Genomic DNA, 23,857 nt, shown 5'->3' with positions numbered 1-23,857 from the left:
TATCTGAAAGCATTTTTAAGCTCCTTTTATGTTTTGAAGGGTTGCAGCTATTTGCAGTTTATGGCTGGTTTCTTTCCTCTTTTGCAGAGTCTTCTCAAAATGGGTGAGCAGTGTGGTCGGGCGGTAGGAAAAGCAAGTAGGATGCTTGGCTGCATAGCTAGAGGTATAACAAGCAGGAAGAGGGAGATTGTGATCCCCTTATATAGAGCGCTGGTGGAATACTGTGTTCAGTTCTGGAGACCTCACCTACAAAAAGATATTGACAAAATTGAACGGGTCCAAAGACGGGCTACAAGAATGGTGGAAGGTCTTAAGCATAAAACGTATCGGGAAAGACTTAATGAACTCAATCTGTACAGTCTGGAGAACAGAAGGAAAAGGGGGGACATGATCGAAACATTTAAATATGTTAAAGGGTTAAAAAATGTTCAGGAGGGAAGTGTTTTTAATAGGAAAGTGAACACAAGAACAAGGGGACACAATCTGAAGTTAGTTGGGGGAAAGATCAAAGGCAACATGAGAAAATATTATTTTACTGAAAGAGTAGCAGATCCTTGGAACAAACTTCCAGCAGACGTGGTTGGTAAATCCACAGTAACTGAATTTAAACATGCCTGGGATAAACATATATCCATTGTAAGATAAAATACAGGAAATAGTATAAGGGCAGACTAGATGGACCATGAGGTCTTTTTCTGCCGTCAGTCTTCTATGTTTCTATGTTTCTTCTGCCTTATCCTGCCTATTGGTTTCTGGACTGCAGGAGGAGGCTTTAAAAGAGAAAGGTGAACTTGATGGCTTTTTAATCCTTTCATGGAACCAAAACCGTTTTCTGTTTGCCTTTGTTGCTGCCGGGACTTTGGCAACACAGAAGAGAGTAGTGTGACCCTTGCTCAGCATTACAAGGTCAACAAATCTGGAAAAAAATTGCTGAATGTCTTCAAACTCTTTTCAGGGATTGGAGAGCAGAAGCAACAGTGATATGGAAGCACTTAAATTCAGAGCAATAAAATCAGCAACAGAAATTATCTTATAGCTACTCCTCCAAGGCTTGCTTAGAAGAGACTGGAGAGGAACGTAATAAACACAGAGCAAGGCACCTTTGAGTAATAACCACAATCCTGTAAAAACGAAACAAAACCCCACCTTGCTTCAATTAGATGCTGATTTCAGTTTCTCGGGCTGACTTAAATGTCACTGGGCAGAACCCTACTGCAATTTCTCATAAGACCGTTTTTGCTTATTCATAAGCACTTTTTATCCACTCTGCTACTTTTCCAGCAGAAAAACAGGCCACACTTTATATTGTTCGACCTTTATAGAGTGCAGGGATCATGGTGGTAATACAATAGCATCAATAAAAACCCAAAGGATGACCTTTTTCTTTGGTTTGCGGTTTTTGGAGATATCTGTCAACATCGCATGTTTTACTAAGGAAAGATAAAAAATAATGCAGCTAAAGTTTGGCGATTTGCCATCAACATTCAAAGAAAGGATTTAAGGGTTCTAGTGGGCCAAACCAAAAATAAGAGAGGGGGTGGCGGTGGCTGGAAGCTACATAGTTCATGAGTTGTCTAATTTCCGAGATAGGAAAAGTTCTTCAAGAGATAATCAGGCCTTGATATTTGTAGGATGTTGAAGATGAAACCTTGAGCTGAGGCCACAAGCCAACAAGAATCTAGCTTCCTATTTGCTCTTTGTGTTGCTTTTTTGTTCGATTGAGCATTTAGCACAGTGATGGCGAACCTATGGCATGGTTGCCACAGGTGGCACATAGAGCATTTCTTCTGGCATGTGAGCCACTGCCCTAGCTCAGCTCCAAGGTGCATGCGTATACTGGCTGTTGTGGTTAGCTCTGGCCTAGCTCCTGCCCCAAGGACTGTGGATGTGGGGGAGACATCCACATGCTGCAGGCCTGTTTTGCCCCCGGTGGAATCTGATGATGAAGGCTCCTCTGACCAAGAAGACACGAGTGACAGGGAGGAGGAGAGTGTGGCAGACAGCTCAGAAGGAGATCAATTATCTAGCTCCTCCTTGGATTCAGAACAAGAGTTAATGATATGGCCACGCATGCGGAGAGCGATGCATAGGCCGCTCTGAGCCGCCCCGAGTTTTCGGAGAGGGGCGGCATATAAATCCAATAAATCTAACAACAACTGAGAGATTAATATAAAAGAAAATGAGGCCACCTGTGGTTGGGTGGGGCTGTGGTAATTAGTGAGGGTGGGTTTGGCCATTGTGGAGAATTATCTGATCGTTGTGTTTCGTGACTGCTTTACTGACTTTGACCTTTTGTGTGCTGATTTTTCCCCGCTTGGAAACTAAACCAGAGCAAAGTGTGTTTCACTTTGTAAAAGAAGAAGGACTGTGAATTGCCTCACAGCTGCAAGTTAAGTATCACAGAACTTGAAGAATACTCGAGACAGGCAGGTTCAAAGACGGTTCCTTTATTTAGCTCTTTTTGGAAAGTGACATTCAGCAGGGAACGCGTCTGCTGTCAATGAGAAAAGCCGCTCTATTTATACTTTTGCGGCTCGCGCCAAAAGGAACTGTCATGCGTCTGAACCAATCAGACGCGACCTCTTGTTATTTACATTTTCTGCCCCGAGACAGCTTTGTACAAGGATTCAACTATTTACATAGGATTCAACACCCCTCCCTCCTTAGTTCAGAATATGTCAATCAGTTAACCATGTGATATAGTCCTCCAATCTGCTTGGTCTACGCGAGGCTCTCTCCGACCTGCGCAGATCAGTTGAGTCCTCGCTTTCAACGGTGGAGGTCGGATCGCCTGTACCTCCACAATGCGGCTGGGGCCGAGTTTGAGCTCCGGCCTGCTGAGTTGAGTGGGCAGGCACAACACCGACCGAGGACGAAGATGGCTCGGCGTAGCTGGAGGACCTTTCCTGGCTTGGTAAGTCCATTTGTAATTCCAGTAAATCGGGTTGTGAGTAAAAGTCTGATAGGGGGGAAGAGTTTTCATTAGCAGTTTGTCCCTGGGAGGATTCAATGCGTCCTCTCAAGTGATCAATGTGCCGCTTCCACATGCGGCCATCCTCTAATTGTACATAATACGTTTTGGGAGCAGTTTGCTGTACAATCTGTCCCTTAACCCAGTTTAACCCCCCATCAAAATTTTTAGCAAAAACATTTTGTCCCAGGTACAAATTCCTTTCAGGAGTTACAGACATATAATTAAGACATTTATTATTACAATATCGTGGGTGTAACCTGTCCATAGGTGATCTGAGTTTTCTACCCATTAGGATTTCTGCAGGACTCTTGTGTGTAAGGGAATTGGGTGTAATATGCTGTACTAATAAGAATTGGTCCAAATGTTGCTGAATTTCTCCAGGGCCTGCTCTGCGCAATGCTTCTTTGGCCACCCTTACGTACCGTTCCGCCAGACCATTAACCCATGGTGAGTAAGGTGATATGAGTGCGTGTCTGACCCCCAAGTTACTGAGGAATATTTCAAATTGCCTGGCTGTCAATTGGGGCCCATTGTCTGACACCAAGATGTCAGGACAGCCATGAGTGGCAAACAAACAGTGCAAAACCCTTATGGTAGCACAAGTGGTTATATTACTCATTGCTATTATCTCAACCCATTTGGAGAAAGCATCTACCACAATCAGAAAATACTGAGACCCTATTGGGCCTGCGAAATCAATGTGTATCCTGGACCAAGGCCCAGCAGGCTTTTCCCACTCTACTGGAGCTGTTTTGGGGGGATTAGGCCGTGACTCCTGGCATGGGTCACACTTGGCTATCCACCGTTCAATGTCTGTATCCAGACCTGGCCACCACAAGTGCCCCCGGGCTAAACTCTTCATTCTAACAATACCAGGATGGCCTACATGTAACATAGTGAGTACTTTGGTCTTCAGGCTTTCAGGAATGATTACTCTATCACCCCACAATAGACAACCCTTAATAAAAGACAATTCTAACCTTTTGGTTTTAAACTCACTTAATTTTGCCTCCTCGGGGTCTCCGTGCCATCCCTTTAGTACACAATTTATAACTTTTTGTAGAGTTGGGTCTTGCTGGGTGTGCGCAGCCACCTCCTTTGCTGTTGTTATTGAATTTTCCTCAAAATCTATTATTAACACATCCTCAGATGGGGCTGGGTCTTCAACTAAGTCTGACATAGGGCACCTACTTAGGCCATCAGCGTGGTTGATGGTTTTGCCCCCTTTGTGAATGAGCTCATACTGGTATCCCGAAAGAAATAAGGCCCACCTAATTAGTCTGGGGGACATAAATGGAGGCGTTGGCTTGTTAGAGGCCAGAAGGCCCAATAAAGGCTTGTGGTCAGTGATCAATTCAAACTTCCTTCCAAACAGATAGTTATGGAACTTTTTAACACCAGCCACTAAGGCTAAAGCCTCCTTATCTAGTTGGCTATAATTTCTTTCAGTGCTGGTCATTGTTCTGGAAAAGAAAGCGATTGGTGCTTCAGTATTATTAGGCAGAACATGTGCCAATACCCCACCTACCCCATAAGGTGATGCGTCGCACGCAAGCCTGACGGGTAGTAATGTACTATATTGAACCACCACGCTTTTGGAGGTTAATAATTGTTTAATTTGAAAAAAGGCTTCGTGCTCAGTTTTCCCCCAGGTCCAGGGAATTCCCTTCTGAAACAGCCGGTGTAGGGGTTCTGCTGCCGTTGCCTTCTGTTTCAAAAAGATAGAGTAAAAATTAAGAAGGCCTAGAAAAGCCTGTAACTCTGTTTTATTTTTTTGGTTCTGGCGCTTCTCTAATAGCTTTTAACTTTTCGGCAGTGGGGTGGATACCATTCCCATCTATTCTATATCCTAAGAATTCTACACTTTCAGTTCCCCACACGCATTTGTCAGGTTTGATCCTCAAGCCCTTAGATTGCAGTCTATGCAAAACCTCTCTTATTCTTTGGTTTAGTTGTGCTTGGTTTTCCCCACAAATTAGTATATCATCAAAGTAGGGGATAGTCCCCTTAACCCCGGTCAATAAACGTTCCATTATGCGTTGAAAAATCCCAGGGGCTATGTTGACCCCAAATTGTAGTCTGGTGCATTTAAAGGCACCCCTGTGGGTAACGATAGTCTGTGCTAGAGATGTTGGTTCATCAACTGGGAGTTGTTGGTATGCCTGTGCGAGGTCGATCTTTGCGAATACCCTCCCTTCCCCCAGGGAGTGAAGGATTTGTTGCACCACTGGAATGGGGTATGGGTGATGTTGGAGGGCTTTGTTGAGTGTGGATTTATAGTCCGCACAGACTCTTAAGGAGCCATCTGGTTTTAGAGGTGTGACTATTGGCGTTTCCCAAGGCCCTTGTTCTACGGGGACCAGGATGCCCTGGGCTATGAGTTTATCGAGCTGTAGGTCAAGCTTGGGGAGAAGAGGTAAAGGCACCCTTCGGGGCTTGAGTCTGACCGGGGGGACCTTAGGGTCAATAGAAAACGATATAGGGGGCCCTTTATAAGTTCCCAAGGTGGGGCTAAAAACCTCTGGAAATTCCTGTAAAAAATTGGGAATGTTATCAGAGTTAACAGTACAGATACCCGAAATTTCAATACCCAATGGGTCCATCCAAGTTAATCCTAGAAGAGAATGTTTAGCCCCTGCAACCACAACCATAGGAAGGAGACATTTAACATTTTTAAAATCAACAGGTACATGTACTTTTCCTAACACAGGTATGATATTCCCTTGAAAATCCCTAATTACCAATGTAGTTTGTAATAGATCAGATTTTAAGAGGTTAGGCATGTACATCTTAAGCTTTTCCCAAGGCATAATAGTATATTTAGACCCCGTGTCCAGTTCCAGATTGCATGGTCTGTTGTTTAGGAGCAGCGAGATTACGATTTTGTTCCCATTTTTCGTTGTTGTGCTATTTACAGAAAATTGTTTGTTACCTCTTGTGTAGTCGCGGTTAGCGGTTGGGTAGTTTCTGCGGCTAGAACCTCGGGGAAATCTGTTGTCTCGCGGTTGGGTTGTCTGGTTGGAAAATCGAGGAGGACGAGGAGTGGAGAAGGATTCCTCGGGCAGAGGGGCTCTGCAGGCCTCGGCGATGTGGCCACGTCGGTTGCAACGGCGACAGATGGCGTCCCGGAAGGGGCAGCGTTGGCGCGGGTGGTTTCCTCGGCAGCCGGAGCAAGGAGCAGTGGGGCGAGGGTATCTGGGTTGTCTTGATTGGTCACTCTGCAGTAGGAGACAGTTGTCCTCGGCGATGGCAGGTGGGCTGAGGTCGTCTGGGGCCTCGGCGCGGGAAGGCGAAGAGATAATTTTGGAAACGGTTTCTCTTTTGTCATGTTCTTTTAGCTCTTTGGCGGCAGCGTCGGCGACCTCGGTGGTTTGTGCCAACTTGATTACCGCCTGGAGAGTAGGCTCGTCTTCGGTGAGGAGCTTGTTGCAGACTGTGGCATTTCTCATGCTGAAAATGAGGGCATCGGTGAGGCGAGCTTCCGGGCTGTCAAACTTGCATTTTGACAGCACCGTTCAAAGTCGCATGGCGAATTGGTTAATGGACTCGGAGTCGAGTTGTGCCATTCTAGAGAACTGGTGCCTGAACACAACGGCTGGTTTCGTGGGTTTGAAGTGGCTAGCGAGCCTTGCTTGTAGGTCGTCCCATGGAACGGATTTTGCTGGCAGCGGGTCGGTTAGAGTCTGTGCGAGGTCGAAGATTTCTGGGCCACAGTAGTTTAAGAAAATTGCCCGCTTTCGGTCGGCGTCGGCGTCCCTCATCCCGGCGGCTTCAAGGAAGATTTCGAATTTTGCCATGTAGGCATCCCAGGATGACTTCTCCGGATCGAAGTATTCAGGAGCCCGGCCGATTTGAAGGTTGTTCATCTTGCACGCGTGGTTTCTCCGTCCGTCGTCGCCAGTGAAGAATACTCGAGACAGGCAGGTTCAAAGACGGTTCCTTTATTTAGCTCTTTTTGGAAAGTGACATTCAGCAGGGAACGCGTCTACTGTCAATGACAAAAGCCGCTCTATTTATACTTTTGCAGCTCGCGCCAAAAGGAACTGTCATGCGTCTGAACCAATCAGACGCGACCTCTTGTTATTTACATTTTCTGCCCAGAGACAGCTTTGTACAAGGATTCAACTATTTACATAGGATTCAACAGAACTGATAAGGGACTTGTACAAATTACCAGTTTGTTTGGAGACCAGTGTTCTCTGCTATACCAAAAGAGGGCTTAGCTTAAGTGAATTTTCATTATAAAGAACATTGTTTTGAATTTTCAAACGTGTGTGTGTCTGAAATTTGTACCTGTGAATTTTTGGGAGGAGTGTACCAGAGAGCCCGACAGAACAGCTGGCCAACTGATTTTTGGTTTTCACAGAGGCTCTGGGAGGGTGTATTTGGTTTCCAGAGAACTCTGGGAGATGAGGAGAGCGTTTTTACCTCCCCTAGCTCCAGGTAAGCCTTTGGAGCCTGGGGAGGTGAAACATGAGCCTACTGGGCCTACCAAAAGTTAGGAAACATGCCATTTCGGCCTCATGAGGGCCTCTGGGTGGTGGGGGAAGCAGTTTTCACACTCCCCAGGCATTGAATTATGGGTGTGGGCAGTTGCGCAGGCATGATAGCATGCACCCATGCTCTTTTGGCACCTGAGGGAAAAAAGGTTTGCCATCACTGATCTAGCAGGTTTTATTAGCATGAAATTACATATGGCAGTCTAGGACAAAAAGCAATGTCTTCCTTAATCCTTCTAAAAACTGTAGACATTTACCTGGGGTTAAACAGCATTGTCAAAGCAATACTCCATTTCTCCATGTAATATAAGAAACTGATTTCAAGTCAGCTGCATTAAATGATCTTCATCCTCACCAAAGGATACACATTCAATGGCCAATGAATGCAGAAATATGGCAATTAGTTAAAGTACTAATTAGCAATTTGGCAGAAATTATGCTAAGTACTCATGGTACTAAGACCTAAAAATATGAATTGATCCCAAAGCATAAAAAGCAGAATTTGGATCTGGATTTGCAAGATTTCTAAAAAATATTTTTATTGCAATTTTCCAATTAAAAATAACAACAACAACAAAACAAACAAACAATGCAATATACAAAACATACATATTAAGTATAATTATGTTGGTACAGCTTTACGCTATCATAATTTGCTTCTAAGTTCCATATTTTCCTATTTTTGGCTATTGTTATTTACTCAAACATTTTCTCTCCCCCGCCCTCTGTTCAATTTATTTGCTATCATCCCATAGTTCCATACTATTATTTATATTTATATACACTATATACATTATGTTACACTCATTTGAGTTTAAGGTTATATCTCTCACATTTCCTTTTTCTTTTTGGTTTCCTTTCTTCACATATTTCATTCTTATTTATATTTATACATTAATTTTGCTTTTCTTCTTGAGCCAATCATTCCATCTATCCCAAATTTTATAATGCCCTGTTTCCCCTCTCTCTCTCTCTCTGTCTTGTTAATTTGCCTGGATAATTTGCTCATTTCAGCACATTTCAGCACCTTTTTTTCACAATCATCACATTTGAGGGATATATTTTTAATGGAGATGCCTAATGTATAGGACAGTGATCCTCAATTTACAAGCATTTAGTGACCTTTTGAAGGTACAATAGCACTACAATCAGTCCTCACACTTACAATCATTGTAGCGTTCCACGCAGCATCCCCTTACTTATTTGGCCCCAACTGTAGTTGTAAGTCAAGGGCTACTTGTATTTCCTAATCAGTTCTACATTTTTCATTTGACAGTTCTCCAGTTTTAGAGCAAAAATTTGTGAGATTTTGGGTTGTGAAATTCTATGCAAAGAACAATAACAATAGTATTCTATAGGGGGAAAAACAACCTTTGGAGGCACTTAAACCTGAGTCTAGGATAGTGACAGCTAACCTTTTTCACAGGTGCCAAAAGCATGCACGCATGAGACAGTGTGTGTGCATGTATTATTATTATTATTATTATTATTATTATTATTATTATTATTATTATTATTTATTAGATTTGTATGCCGCCCCTCTCCGTAGACTATGTATGCTAGCACCTTTAATGCAATGTGTGCATGACAATCCCCATGTGCCCCGCCACCCTGCACAGGCAAGCACGAACTCCTGCACACAGACCCGCCCCTTGTGCATATATGCATGACCCTCCTGCACTCTTCCCACCCTCTTTTGGGCCTAGCAGGCCTCCCTGAAGCCTCTTGGAACCAAAAATGGGCCACGTGGGGAGCCACCACGTGCTTGCACACATAATCCAATGCGTGTGCAACACCCCTGCACACCTCTGCACATGCGCACATGAACCCCATGCTCATCCTGTGCCCCACGCATGAATGTGTGAGTTTCCTTGTGACCTCTCCTGGCCCGTTTTGGGCCTAGTAGGCTTCCCTGCTATCTTCTGCAACCAAAAATGGGCCACATGGGGGGGGGACGCTGCACCTCCTCCCCATTTTGGGCCTAGCAGGCCTCCCTACAGCCTCCTGGGACAAAACACAGGCTACACATTCCCCTATCCCCCACACATACATGTGCATCTCTGGCATGTTCCCCCCTCTCTGCGCATGTGCAGCAGATACCCCAAAAACAACTGACATGCTAGAGACGCTCGGTCATGTGAGGTGGAGCTAAGCTGGCCTAGAGGGCTCTGCATGCCACCTAGGATAACTTGCCATGGCAACTCATTGCAGTCGAGTTGCCAAAGTTGTCTCCCCCTGGTTGACTTATCCTGGCTGATTGGCTTTAGCTAACTCACTCTAGGACATCTTGTTGCAGCCAACTCACCAGGGGATAACTTGCTGCAGGACAGTTCAATATGGGATAATTCAAGAGAGGGACAAGTAAGTTGTGGGGTGGGGATGTCTTGCTTCAAGTTAGAAATCCTTGAGACTGGGGTGAACCGCAATTCTACTTGTCCCTCTCTTGAGTTATTCCACATTGAATGAGTTGTCCCATGGTGAGTTAGCTGCTGCGAGTTGTGTCATTCCTCTTAAACTTTTCTGGCCAGGTTTCTCTGAATGACATCCCTATAAAGCAGTGGTTCTCAACCTGCGACCCCTTAATACAGTTCCTCATGTTGTGGTGACCCCCAACTGTAAGTCTAGCACAAATTCTTCCAACAGAGCTTTAAACTGATTGGCAGGAGGTCATGGGGACATCCCCACTGTAAACACCTGATTGGTTGAATTGTAAAAATATGTTCCGAGACGCCAGAATAGAAGATTTAGTTTCTAATATCATGGGAAATTTGTCTTTTCCCATGGTCTTAGGCAACCCCTGTGAAATGGTCGTTCGACCCCAGGGGTGGGCTACTGGCTGGACGGGGGGGGGACGCAGTGGCATAGTGAAAATGGAGCTCCACCCTAGAGCACCAAGTTGCACTAAAAGACTTTGAAAGAACAGAAACTAAGCAAAGAAGACAGATACCTTATTATTCAAATACTAACGGCCGCCAGACTAACATACCCACAGCATTGGAAAAAAGAAGGCACAAACTTAACCATTATTAGTAAAATTATGGAATGTGCCGAACTATCAAAAATAACAATGGAAATACAAAAGAAAAACAATTCAGAGTTCTAGAAGGCCTGGAAGAAATGGTTCAGATGGTTATCTAACTTTAAAAACAATAAAACAAAAACCAATCAAAATCTCTTAGTATAAATCAAAATAAGGTATATACAATAGAAATTTGGACCAAAATCAATACAATCCCTGTCTGAGTTCAATCCACTTGATAATTACTAATAACTTACTAATATCATAACTCACAAACACTTCTCACTCACAAAAATGACAAACATAATCAAACTATGTGGTCACAATGCATATTCCTGCTAGTTTGCAGGTATTACCCCCCTCTCTTTTTCTCTTTTTTCTTTCTTTCTCTTTGTTTTCTCTTTCTTTTCTTTTCTATTCCACCTCCAACTACCTTTTCTTTCCACGTCACCCTTGGACTACTAAATACTACAGTTATAAGATTATCCAAATAAGAATATTGAATACAAATTACATATAGAGAAATATTTGGAATGTATATACAACATTATATATAAGCTACTGTATAAAAATATTGTTTACCCCATCCCTCTCCTACTTCTCTTTTTGTACTCCCATCCCCCCTTTCCCTTTTTTAAATAACCTAATAAAGTATTATTATTATTTTTAAAAAGGAAAGACTTTGAAAGAAAATGCAGGGCGTCCTACATAAGCCACGCCCACAGTGTGGTAGTAAAAATTTTGGTAGCCCTTCACTGTTCAACCTCCAAAGGGGTCCCGACCCCAAGGTTGAGAACCACTGCTATAAAGTATGAAATCTTCTATCCATTCTTTTACTAGAAGTCATGTCAAAAGAATGGAGATCTATTTCTGCTCCCTTGACTGGCGCAAATGAATGATATATCTACCAAGAAACTATATTGCTCCCAAAAGAGGCTTCCTATCGTGGATTTAGACAGAATGATGACTATAATGTCTCTGAAGATCCCGCAATGACAGGTAGGCATCTGAGGAACTGGGGATCTGGCTGGAGGATGCAGTTCTGCAGATATCATTGGATTGGCCTTGATTTGAAAACATGAACCTATTATTTCCCATAACATTATTAGGTAAGTCTTCATTTTTGAGTAATTCCATTCCGTCAGTATTGTAGCTAGATGATTTGGGCTCACTTGAATCATCTATGGAATACTGCTCAGGGGATTTTGAAGACAGGGCGAGAGGAATCCTCTCTTCTATGTTCTCATTCAGTTCTACCGATGATACTGTTGGGAAGTCACCCCCTGAGAGAAGACGGCCTTTTGAATAATCTTGAAGAAAAGCATTGTTTTTCTGGTTACTCACGATGTCGGTAGATGCCGAGACATTATGACTTGATTCACGGAGCTCCTTGTGGAAAGAGGAGCCACTATTTTCACTACGAGTCAGAGCACCATAGGTAAAATACACATTGCAGGGATCGATCTCAAGGGAATCAGGGTGTTGGAAAAAGAAATAGCCACGGTTCGTAAAACAGCTGCTTGAGGAATGACCACTGGTCTCTGTTGCATTCTCAAGGTTTGTGAAGTATTCCTTAGGAAGGAGAAGACAGGACTTCTTGCTGCAACTCTGCATTATCTCTAACATAGAGATATTGGGAGCTTCAGCTGTAATATGGAAGGAAGTAATGGATGCTGGGGAGGACAGCCACTTCTGCTGGTTGGAAAAGCACAGAAAGGGGAATTAGTAGACAAAACGAATCGCAGTGAAAACTTTATGCCTTAACATATAGATGTTCAAGAAATCCCATTTCTACAAGCAATTGACCTGTCACCTATCTGTTTGGTATACAGTGGTACCTCTACCTATAAACACCTCTACTTACGAAATTTTCTAGATAAGGGCCAGATGTTCAAGATTTTTTTGCCTCTTCTCAAGAACCATTTTCCACTTATAAACCCGAGCCTCCGAAACTGTAAGTGGGAAAGGCAGGGAGAAGCCTCCATGGAGCCTCTCTAGGAATCTCCTGGGATGAAACAGGGCCGGAAAAGGCAGGGAGAAGCCTCAGTGGGGCCTCTCTAGGAATCTCCTGGGAGGAAATAGGGCCAGAAAAGGTGGGGAGAAGCCTCTGTGGGGCCTCTCTAGGAATCTCCTGGGAGGAAACAGGGCCTCTACCCTCTCTGTGGTTTCCTCAGTCGCACACATTATTTGCTTTTACATTGATTCCTATGGGAAAAATTGCTTCTTCTTACAAACTTTTGTACTTAAGAACCTGGTCATGAAATGAATTAAGTTTGTAAGTAGAGGTACCACTGTATTTCATAGACAACAACATCATGTGCCATGTTCCCTAAAGCAAACTCTCCCAACCTGGTGTCTTCCAGATATTTTGGCTCCAACCAGCCTGGTCATAACCAGTGGCTGGTTTAACTTACCTGCATACCAATGTGCTGATTCAGATCCATGCATGAAAGCAAGACATTGCCAAAATCTTATGCGTGAGTGTCCCCTTACTAAGTTTTGCTTCTGTGTATGTGCAGGAAGCAAAAAAGGCCCCAAAATTTTGGAAAAAAGATGGCACCACCCAACGAACCGGCGAAGATAGTAGCGGAGTGGTTGTGTGCAAATTGCGCAATCTGGAGGCCGCTACCGGAATGGAGCTCTGGAGCGTACAGGTAGCAACCCACCATTGGAGTTAAAACTAGAAAATACTGGAATGGGGAGGACTGAAGTAGGACAACTTTGTATTTGAAATTTAAGTTTAGGTTCACTACAAGAAACTGGTCAAGAGACTGTTAAGGGAAAAGTGTGGGAATTAAGATTAGAAAGGAATTCAAGGTGGCTGGACCACTGTTCACTCTAAGCTGTGCATGTGCGCTCACCCCAAAACACCCCTGCACACCCTTTTCCAAGAGCGCGCAAGGAGCCGCGGCCGCCCCCAGTGCCTACAGCCCCCTTGCACCCCTGGCTTCTCGCCGCTGCCCCCCGCCCACCCACCCGATCTGCCTCTCTTTCTCCTCCTCCGCTTCCCGCCTTGGGACATGGCTCCTCCCACAGCGGTGGTGGCGGCTGTGGCTTCTCGTCCTCCTCATCTGTCTGCTAGCCGCTCCGAGTGCTTTGGGAATGCCCGCCCCACCCCTCTCTCAGTCCCTTTGCCGTGAGCGCTTTCATCCTGGGCTGTCAGTGACGGGGCTGCAGGAGAGGCGGGGCAGGCAAAGGTGATTTTCAATGTTGGGCGCGCGGGTGTGCAGGCGCGCGCTCCCCATCCCCTTGTCGGCCCGCCCAGAACATTCAAAATAAGAAAAACCTTCGCCGGGGACTATGAAGTGGCGAGGAGGAACACGCACTTCCCATAGGCCCGGCGCAAGGCTGACTCCCATACACTGTGCCAGAGAGAGAAACCCAGGGGGAATGGCAGGAAACTGGCTTGGGTTCTTAAGTGGAAAATGGTTCTTAAGAAGATGCAAAAAAATCTTGAACCCCCAGTTTTTATCTAGAAAAGTTCTTAAGTAGAGGCATTCTTAAGTAGAGGCATCACTGTATATGTGTACAAACATATTAAACACGGGCACACAAAAAAATAAATTATCTACTATATAATGTGTATGTACACACACGCACGCACAGGTCTTCTAAAATTATATACATTCAACCTCTTTTACTGCTATAGGAAAAACATACCCAGAGCCCAGAATGGAAAAAAAGAAAAAAAAAATCAAAATTTTTCTACCGGTTCTGTGCACCTGACCCAAATTTTTCTACTGGTTCTGCGTACCTGACCATACCTGTAGGAGTCCATCCCTGGACACCCCTGATCTAAGTGCTAAATGTTATTTAAATAGTGTTATTGGCAAGGAGGGGAGTCAATTTTCCATTTGTTGTTTCAGTTTTGTTTCAGAAGAAAAAAGAAAGCTAAACATTTCCTGCTAGCATGACTCTGATAAAAACTAAAATAGCAACATTGGCATCTCAGTTTAGTTTATTTTTATTATATTTTTTTCAGCAAAATATGTGGTTTGACCTAAATTTGAAAGTAAAGTTTTGAATATTAGATATCATTTTGGTTGCTTTGATTTTATCAAACCATTGACCTTTGTCATCTATTATAGATTCTCATTACGCTAGTGGTAGCGACATAAGTGCAACTTTAATTGTCACTATAGCCCAGAGGTCTTCAAACGTGGCAATTTTAAGACTTGTGGACTTCAACTCCCAGAATTCCCCAGCTGGATATGCTGGCTGGAGAATTCTGGGAGTTGAAATCCACAAGTCTTAAAAGTTGCCAAGTTTGGGGAACCCTGATATAGTGACTAAGTAAAGTGTTCCTGCAGACTGTTTTGATTCTATACTATTTAGAGATAGGAGCTACATGCAAAAATAAAGCATGTCCGTATATGATAGGGCCTTTTGCTATCGGTTCGCTCAGGGTTGCGCCATGCATGTGCATGCCCACAGTAATAAATAAAACAGCTTCTGCGCATGTGCAGAATCAAAAATTAGCTTCTGCACATGCGCAGAAGCAAAATATAAGATGGTGGCGCCGACAGAGACACTGACAGAACCAGTTCTATGATGTCATCTCTGATTTACTAACGGTTATAAAGAACCAATTAGAACTGGTAGGAAGTTAGGAACCCAACTCTGCTGCCGGGGAGCCGAGGAAGGACTAGAGAAAGCTCGTCCTCCTGAATTTATTAATTGCATTGCTAATTTGCTAATATGATAGCTCGATATTGAATATGTATTTTAATCTAAATCCATACACTGAAGTAAAATGTAGGGATGTATGACAATTATACAGAACCCATTTCAAAGTATCTCAATAGTTTGGAGAAACCCAAAATATATAGAAATACGGATATTTCAGAATTGTACAATTAATTCAAAACCATTGAATTATGTTGGAAATGTAAGAAGGAAATAGGGTCTTACTACCATCAATGGTGGATGTGTAGCAAAGCTAGACGCTATTGGAAAATGATAGAAAAAATAATAAAAGAAATTGTAAAACAAGATATAGAAATAACCCCGGAATTCTACTTATTGGGAATTACTAACCAGACTTACAAGAAAGAAATTTTATATTTAGTTATACATATTTTGACCGCGGCTAGGATAATATATGCGCAAAATTGGAAAGGGGAAGACATCCCCAAAGAAGAAGAAGTTATTAAAAAAAAATTGGATTGCGCTGAAATGGATATGATGACAAGACAGTTAAAAGATCAAGAAGATACGGAATTTTATGAAACATGGAACAAAGTTTATATATGGATTAATAAGAAGAAACAGTAAAAGGTTAAAATAAACAAATAAATAAATGAGTGAACTATTTTTGTAGAGATAAGATTTATATGTTATATTAAAATTAATTAGAATATGATTTTAGAAGTACAGTATATTAGAATTAGTTTATATATGAAGAACTATTATGAGAAGAATTTTAAAACTATATTAGAATTAGTTTATATATGAAGAATTATTATGAAAAGTTAAACAAATTATTTATTTATATTTACAACAATGAATTGAATTTTAAATATGTATTATTTTTTCTGTATTCAAATCTATACTTTTGAAAGAAGCGGGGAAAATGCAACCTCATTTTTTGTGTTAAATGTATGTTTGTCTGTTTGTTCATTTTATGAAAATTAATAAAATGTATTAAAAAAAAAGATAAAGCAGCACATCCTATAGATACAAGAATGCATACAATTAATTATTTAGCTTTTTTTCTTGACACACACTTATATATATATACAATTTTAATAAAATAAATAAGACAACTGCCTACTGCTAAACAAATTTCAGCATTCAGTTAGTAAACAATAAACAGATTTGTTTATTAGGACTAGGCTGATTTCACACACACACACAAACACACGCACACACACTGTACCTGGATATCTCCTCCATGGATACCAGTGAGAGGTGGAAAGAATTCAGCTGGATCTGGCAAATGGATATTAAACTTCTTTTTAAAGCTAAATCAAGCGCATATTGGAAGAGAATGAAAAGTACTGTAAGTAACAGCTTGGAGCACAGTCACAAGCAAGCAGAGAAACAGCAGATTTGGATCAGAACAGTAATTTTTGTATCTTTCTCAGAATTCTTTAGAGTAAGGTGTCAAACTTGTGGCCCACTGGCCAGATGTGTGACGCACTGGCCACGCCCATTCCCCATTTAGCAAAGGGGGGAAAAGATGACAACGTGTTGCAAGTTTGACACCCCTACCTTAGAGGTTGGGTGTTGATATTTTTGTGGTTATCATATTACATAGCGGCAAACTGTTGTATGGGTTTCTCAAATGTATTTACAATGTTGTTCTGATTTCTAGACTGAGACTGGCCATATTTCCTGAGAGCGGATATCATGGAAGGAATGATTTCACAAAGGAAGGCAATATAGAATTGGCACTATCTGATTTCTAATTAAAAAAAAACCCTCTTTCCCCTTTAGAAATTCACAATAATGAGAAATTACAAATCCTGCATTGCAAGATTTCAGAACTTCAGAAAAGTGAGTTATATTTTCATTAGAAAAAGGTGAAATGCAAGCTATATTCAGAATTAAAAGATGTAATCAGATGGAACAAAGGACCAAATGTTACAGCACTTATTTTATCACAAAAAGGTGAAGGGAAGATAAAACAATAACAATATAACAATAGAGTTGGAAGGGACCTTGGAGGTCTTCTGGTCCAACCCCCTGCTTAGGCAGGAAACCCTACACTACTTCAGACAGATGGTTATCCAACATCTGCTTAAAAATGTCCAGTGTTGGAGCATTCACAACTTCTGGAGGCAAGCTGTTCCACTGATTAATTGTTCTGTCAGGAAATTTCTCCTTATTTCTAAGTTGCTTCTCTCCTTGTTCAGCTTCCACCCATTGCTTCTTGTGCTACCCTCAGGTGCTTTGGAGAATAGGTTGACTCCTTCTTCTTTGTGGCAACCCCTGAGATATTGGAAGACTGTCTCCCCTGGTCCTTCTTTTCATTAAACTAGCCTTGCCCAGTTCTTGCAACCATTCTTCCTATGTTTTAGCCTACAGTCCCCTAAAAACTTTCTTCTGTTTCACATAGCAAAGAAATATTTAAGTCATATGATTTCATGCAATTGAACAGATATGATGATAGAGACCACATTTTTTTATTCCTTAATGTACCTGTCCCCTACATGACTCACTCCATATGCATTGGGCTACAGCTACCACATCTGGACCACATCAACTGCTTTAGAATGTCCATCATAATAATCAGCCTGGGTTTCTATGAAATTAATTCTACATAACAACTCTATGGACATTTGTACCAGGTTTAAGATATTTTAGGTCTCTTTGAAGGTGAATTCCTCTGCATAGTGCTCTCTGAAATCTGTTTTCAGTGGACTTTTTGGTGTTCCTTGAAGACATTTTCCTTCTCATCCAAGAGGTTTCTTCAGCTCTGACTGGATGGTGTAGAATGGAAGGATCCATCATCCAGTCAGAGCTGAAGAAGCTTCTTTGATGAGAAGAGAAATGTCTTCAAAGAAAACCCACAAAGTCCACTTGCCTCTTGAAAAAAGCACGTTTAGGAAAACCATGACCTGAATGACTGAGAATCTCCATAGACATTTGCTTTCTGAAATGTCCATGTAGTCACATAAATGAATGTGGTCATATTGTCAATCAATATTTTCCGAAGAAATCTTCATCCTGCTGTAAATATGCTGACTCTGTAAAATTGCTTAGAGAGTGCAATTAAAGCACTGTGAAGTGGTATATAAGTCTAAGTGCTATTGCTATTTTGAAAAATAAACAAAACTTTCCTGTCTTTACATGGACCCCTTAATTTATGTGTAAATACACCTTATCAATTTGAAATATTGCCAAAGTAGAAACCTACATTAGTGGACCAGGAGACAACGCTCTTAATAAAACTAGCAAGAGGACAAAATTAATTTTCAGCTCACTTTTACCGTTTTGATTCTGAAGATACAATCACCAACAAAATGATGACGATGGAAATGATGAAACTCCCAGCAACGACTCCAATAACTAGAAGGTGTGTATTTAGTGGTGATGCTACAAAAACAACCAGAAACAAAATAGAAATTAGCTATTCACTGAAGATAAGAAGGTATTTTCTGACTATATACAGGGAAACTCCTTATGCAAAGCAAAATGTGCTCTTGGGTGTACAGCACAATACAACACTGCAGACTTGAAATTTTGTTTAACCCCCATGTTCTGCTCAAAATTATTCCCTAATGTTATAATAGGAAAGTGAACACAAGAACAAGGGGACACAATCTGAAGTTAGTTGGGGGAAAGATCAAAGGCAACATGAGAAAATATTATTTTACTGAAAGAGTAGTAGATCCTTGGAACAAACTTCCAACAGACGTGGTTGGTAAATCCACAGTAACTGAATTTAAACATGCCTGGGATAAACATATATCCATTGTAAGATAAAATATAGGAAATAGTATAAGGGCAGACTAGATGGACCATGAGGTCTTTTTCTGCCGTCAGTCTTCTATGTTTCTATGTTCCTAGGTCTATTTGACCCAGACCGCAAATTGTTCATTTTAGGTACTTATATTTGGTCTTTTTGAAAGCTCTTTTCACTTGGAAACAAGTTTGAACATTTCTGCACACATTGAAATGAAATTTGAAATGAAAAAATTAATGCTTATTGGCTTATTTTACTGATAAATTGTGTGCCCCCCCCCATTTTTGTGAAATAGTTTTCAGTTTATGGATAGGTTTGCTTGCAAAATGCGTTCTTATTTTACTAAAGTTGGTGTGGGATTGGTAGCTTGAACATTTCTGAACATAATGATATGAAAATTGAACTGGAAAAATTGATGCATATTTGTTTATTTTGCACATAAAAGTCTCCCCTTCCCCGTGTTCAATTATTTCAATTTATATAAAAATTATGCTGTTAATTTCAAACTTACTTGTTTTTAGTAAAATGTTGTTTGGCTATCATGTGCTTGCTTTTCAAAAGGATATTCCAAATATTTCTAGCCAAATATATATAAAAAGTGAAAATAATGGCACACAATTTTTTACAGGGTCTCAAACTTTGATTTTGGGTCTCACAGACCCGAACAGAATATGAGGACGATAACTTTTGGCATTGCCTTTGTAATTATTCTCTAATTATTCTGGTCTTGCTTTTCCTTCAAGTGGTAGAGGAGACAATGATCCTTTCTACGACTTACATGCTTATAGGACAGTGGTTCTCAAACTTTCTAATGCTGCGACCCCTTAATAAAGTTGCTTGGGTTGTGGTGATCCCCAACCATAAGTCTAGCACCAATTCTCCCAACACATCTTTAAGCTGATTGGCAGGAAGGTCAGAGGACACCCCCACTGTAAATGCCTGATTGGTTGGATTGTAAAAATATGTTCCAAGGCGACAGAATAGAAGTATTCGTTCCTAACACCATTCGTTTCCATGGTCTTAGGTCACGACCCCCAGATTGAGAACCACTGCTATAGGAGATAAGTGTTGTCTGCTCCAACCCATCCTATAGTTCAGTGATGGCAAACCTCTTTTCCTTGGGTGCCAAAAGAGCGTGGGTGAGTGCTATCGTGCCCACACCCAAAATTCAATGCCTGGAGATGGCAAAAACAGATTCCCTGTCCCCTGGAGGCTCTCTGGAGGTCCTCTGGAGGCCAGAAACAGCCTGTTTCCCAACTTCTGGTGGGCCTAGTATGCTAGTGTTTTGCTCTCTCCAGGCTCCAAAGGCTTCCCTGGAGCTGGGGGAGGGTAAAAACCCTCTCCCCCATCCCCCTGCAGGTTCTCTGGAAGCCAAAAATGCCCTCCCAGAGCTTCTGTGAGCCAAAAATCAGCTGGCCAGCACACACATGCACATTGGAGCTAGGGCAACAGCTTGAGTGCCAGCAGAAATGGCTCCGTGTGCCACCTGTGGCACCCGTGCCTTAGGCTCAGCATCGCTGCTATAGTTGATTAAAGATTTGAACTGATCCCCTGTTGTTGTATACAGCAGCCCGCCCCAAAGTACATCAAGATCCTTGCAGAAAACTCATTGGTTTCTATTGGGCTCTTTGTTGTTTTTGAGATTAACCACCTCCGCAATAATATGAGACGTGGTAAAGGAAAATACTAATCTTCAGCACAATCTTTATTTCTAAGAATATGACTTGCCAAACCCTTCTTAAAAAAAATTAAAAAATGATGATTGGCTACTACCGTATGCTTTCCATGTTTGGACTGGAGTTGTGTTGTATTTATTTTATAACCATCATCATGGTCTCCTTCCTTGTGCATTTATAGGTGGTAATTTATTGAGCATTTTTGGATCTTATGTTCTCCCTTTGACTTGCAATACTTTGGTGAACTAGTTCCTTGTCTTTGAGTACTTTCAGTCTGTATCTAACGTAAGTGTTGGAGCATAGCATTCTGAAGTCAAATAACTGATTTGCAATTCTAAATCCATCTATACCCAGAGGCACTCATGGGAACCAGGAAAGCAGAAAACTCGAGATGGTGCCACATCTGGATGACTAAGCACCCGTACTTTTGTTACACTATCAGTTTCTGCCAGCCTCCCTTTTAACCTCCTCTATTGATACTCTTGGTCGCATTAACTTTAGGGTAAAAATAGCAGCTATTGTGTGAAAAAGTGGAATCCACATAGAAGCTAATATTTATGTGTTAGATTTATATCCCAATGAAAGAAAGATGGCCCTAGTTCAATCTAACTCAACACATACTGGTAACCATTTTATCATACTTGCTCTTATAAATTCCAGGTGTATGCTGTAGCTCCAAAAGTTGGGAAACCAAATGACATCCTGAAAAAGTATACTGATTAAAAATTGCTCATGAGACTTTTTGCATCCTGACTTGAATCCAATCTTTCATACATCTGACATTTAGCAGTCTTTGAAGGCAAAAGTTTAAAAGAGGCACATTAACTTCTATCAATGGGCTCAACTACTTTTTTCCCCACTCAGGCTGGAAAAAAATTGGCTGTTTTAATTAACAGCAGAGATGTGATGAATGCCTGTGATCCAGTCAGAAGCAACCCCTAATTCAGATTTTAATTTTACTTTGTTTTGCTTAATGGAAGTGGTTTTTAGAAATGTTTCTCTAAAACAATGTTCACTGCTTTGTTTTATAGAATATGTTAGGATTATAAACCATATGAAATCATATGAAAGATGGCACTATATGAATATTATAACAAATACATTTCTGAAGTGTGTTCATTCTTAATAAAAAGGGTTGTGAGCACGGCCTAAAATCTCAAGTATATAAATACAATATTTTAAGAAAACTAGGCTTTTGAGTAAACACCTTCAAACCAGGGATGGGTTCCGGTTGTCTTCACTGTTGGTTTGCTCAGGGACATGACGCATGTGCATGTGCAGTGCTAGAACAAAGCTGCTGAGCATGCACAGAAGCAAAAAACAAGAGAACTGGCTCGGGGGCGTGGCTGGGTTGCTCGAATTTCAGCGACTTATGTCGCCAAGTTACTACCAGTTCAACAGAACTGATATGAATCGGGAGGAACCCACCTCTGCTTCAAATGTAATCAGGCATGAAATTGTCCCTACTTAATGCATGTGTGAGATGCATAAGAATCTGCCCATTCAACATGCTGTACATTAAACTGCAGATTTGTTTACTTGCTTGAAACTGCCTCCCACATCCTAACTAACTATTCTCTACATCAACGACCTCTGCGATCATATCACAAGTAACTGTGTTCTTTTCATCGACAATGTAAAACTTTTCAACACCACGGACAACACATCTACTCTCCAAAAAGACCTTGACTTTGTCTCAGATTGGTTTAACACATGGCAACTTCAAATATCAACCAGCAAATGTTCTACCCTCCACATCAGCAAAAAGAATCCGAACCTCATATATAAACTGAATAAACAAAATCTCACAGCCAACCCCTACTCAGTAAAAGACCTTGGAATACTAGTATCAAATGACCTAAGTGCTAAAGCCCACTGCAACAATATCGCCAAAAAGGCTTATAGAGTTGTTAACCTGATCCTATGCAGCTTCTGCTCTGGCAATCTCACAGTACTCACCAGAGCCTACAAAACTTTTGCCAGACCCATCCTTGAATACAGTTCATCTGTCTGGAACCCATACCACATCTTGGACATCAACACCCTTGAAAATGTCCAAAGATACTTCACTAGAAGAGCCCTTCACTCCTCCACTCGAAACAGAATACCCTACGAAAGCAGACTATCAATCCTAGGTCTAGAAAGCTTAGAACTACGTCGCCTAAAACATGATCTAAGTATTGCCCACAAGATCATATGCTGCAACGTTCTACCTGTCAATGACTACTTCAGCTTCAATCGCAACAACACAATAGCACGCAACAGATTCAAACTTAATATTAACCGCTCCAAACTTGACTGTAAAAAATATGACTTCAGCAACCGAGTTGTTGAAGCATAGAACTCATTACCTGACTCAGTAGTGTCAACCCCTAACCCCCAACATTTTTCCCTTAGACTATCCACGATTGACCTCTCCAGGTTCCTTAGATGTCAGTAAGGGGCGTACATAAGTGCACCAGTGTGCCTTCCGTCCCCTGTCCAATTCTCTCTCCTTATCTCATTTATCTTTTCTTCCTTTCATATATGTTCTCCTATACTTTTATATCTTTTCTTATATTCTTTTCTTTATTTATATTACTACATATCTATTCTCTTCAATGTGTATTATGTATTGGACAAAATAAATGAATAAATAAATAAAATAAATAAAAATAAATTAACTTATATGCTTATCACCAGATTTATTATTTAACATTTTTTATGACCAAGTATTATTGTTAAACATCATTCTTGAGTCTCCTACTTATGATGTCCTTGGAACTTATCATCTCAACATGTTCTCTAGAGATGACCCAAGACGTCTATTATGCACCTTACCTTCATGATCTGTCCTAAATCTTAAAGGAGGCATGCTCCATCTACTCCATATACTGCTGTAAAATTTCATCTGTTTCACTTTGACACGAATGGCTGCTTCGAACACTGTGTCAGGAGAAAGGTTCTCCAGTATTAGCCATTTCTGATCCTGAATTATGGACAGGATTGTGTCATTCTGCAAAATTAAACCAAAAGTAATGATATTTGAGTTGTGCGTAGTTGTAGTATATATAACATTTGCATATTTCCCACCAAAATATGATGGAGAATCCATAGCCCTCTAGTTATAGGTCTTAAGGCTTAAAATATGTTCCTCTCACCTTTAAATACTCCAGCTTTGGCCATTGTAGTGATACTACTGCAATACTAACTGTACATTTCAATGACTGGAAAACATACAAGCAAGCACACTCATACACAAAAGTACACAGTGCAACTATTGACTACCAGAAGATTGCC

At 41.4% G+C, this 23,857-nt stretch overlaps 2 protein-coding genes across 2 annotated transcripts in view; one reads left to right on the top strand and one right to left on the bottom strand.

Annotated features, from left to right (window-relative positions):
* Positions 1-23,857, top strand: part of KCTD17 (potassium channel tetramerization domain containing 17) — a 227,519-nt gene that overhangs the window by 116,456 nt on the left and 87,206 nt on the right. The gene's annotated exons all lie outside the window — the stretch shown is intronic.
* Positions 10,858-23,857, bottom strand: part of IL2RB (interleukin 2 receptor subunit beta) — a 32,847-nt gene continuing 19,847 nt past the window's right edge. Inside the window, exons 7-10 of the mRNA XM_070754825.1 lie at positions 23,399-23,573; positions 18,427-18,532; positions 16,371-16,455; positions 10,858-12,184 (exon numbers count right to left, since the gene is read on the bottom strand). Of these exons, the coding sequence (XP_070610926.1) occupies positions 11,444-12,184; positions 16,371-16,455; positions 18,427-18,532; positions 23,399-23,573 (1,107 nt within the window). The 3' untranslated portion in view covers positions 10,858-11,443. The remainder of the gene's footprint in view (positions 12,185-16,370; positions 16,456-18,426; positions 18,533-23,398; positions 23,574-23,857) is intronic.

This window comes from Erythrolamprus reginae, chromosome 6 (assembly GCF_031021105.1).
Source record: "Erythrolamprus reginae isolate rEryReg1 chromosome 6, rEryReg1.hap1, whole genome shotgun sequence".
Lineage (NCBI taxonomy): Eukaryota > Metazoa > Chordata > Lepidosauria > Squamata > Dipsadidae > Erythrolamprus > Erythrolamprus reginae.
This window is presented reverse-complemented; position numbering and strand designations above follow the sequence as displayed.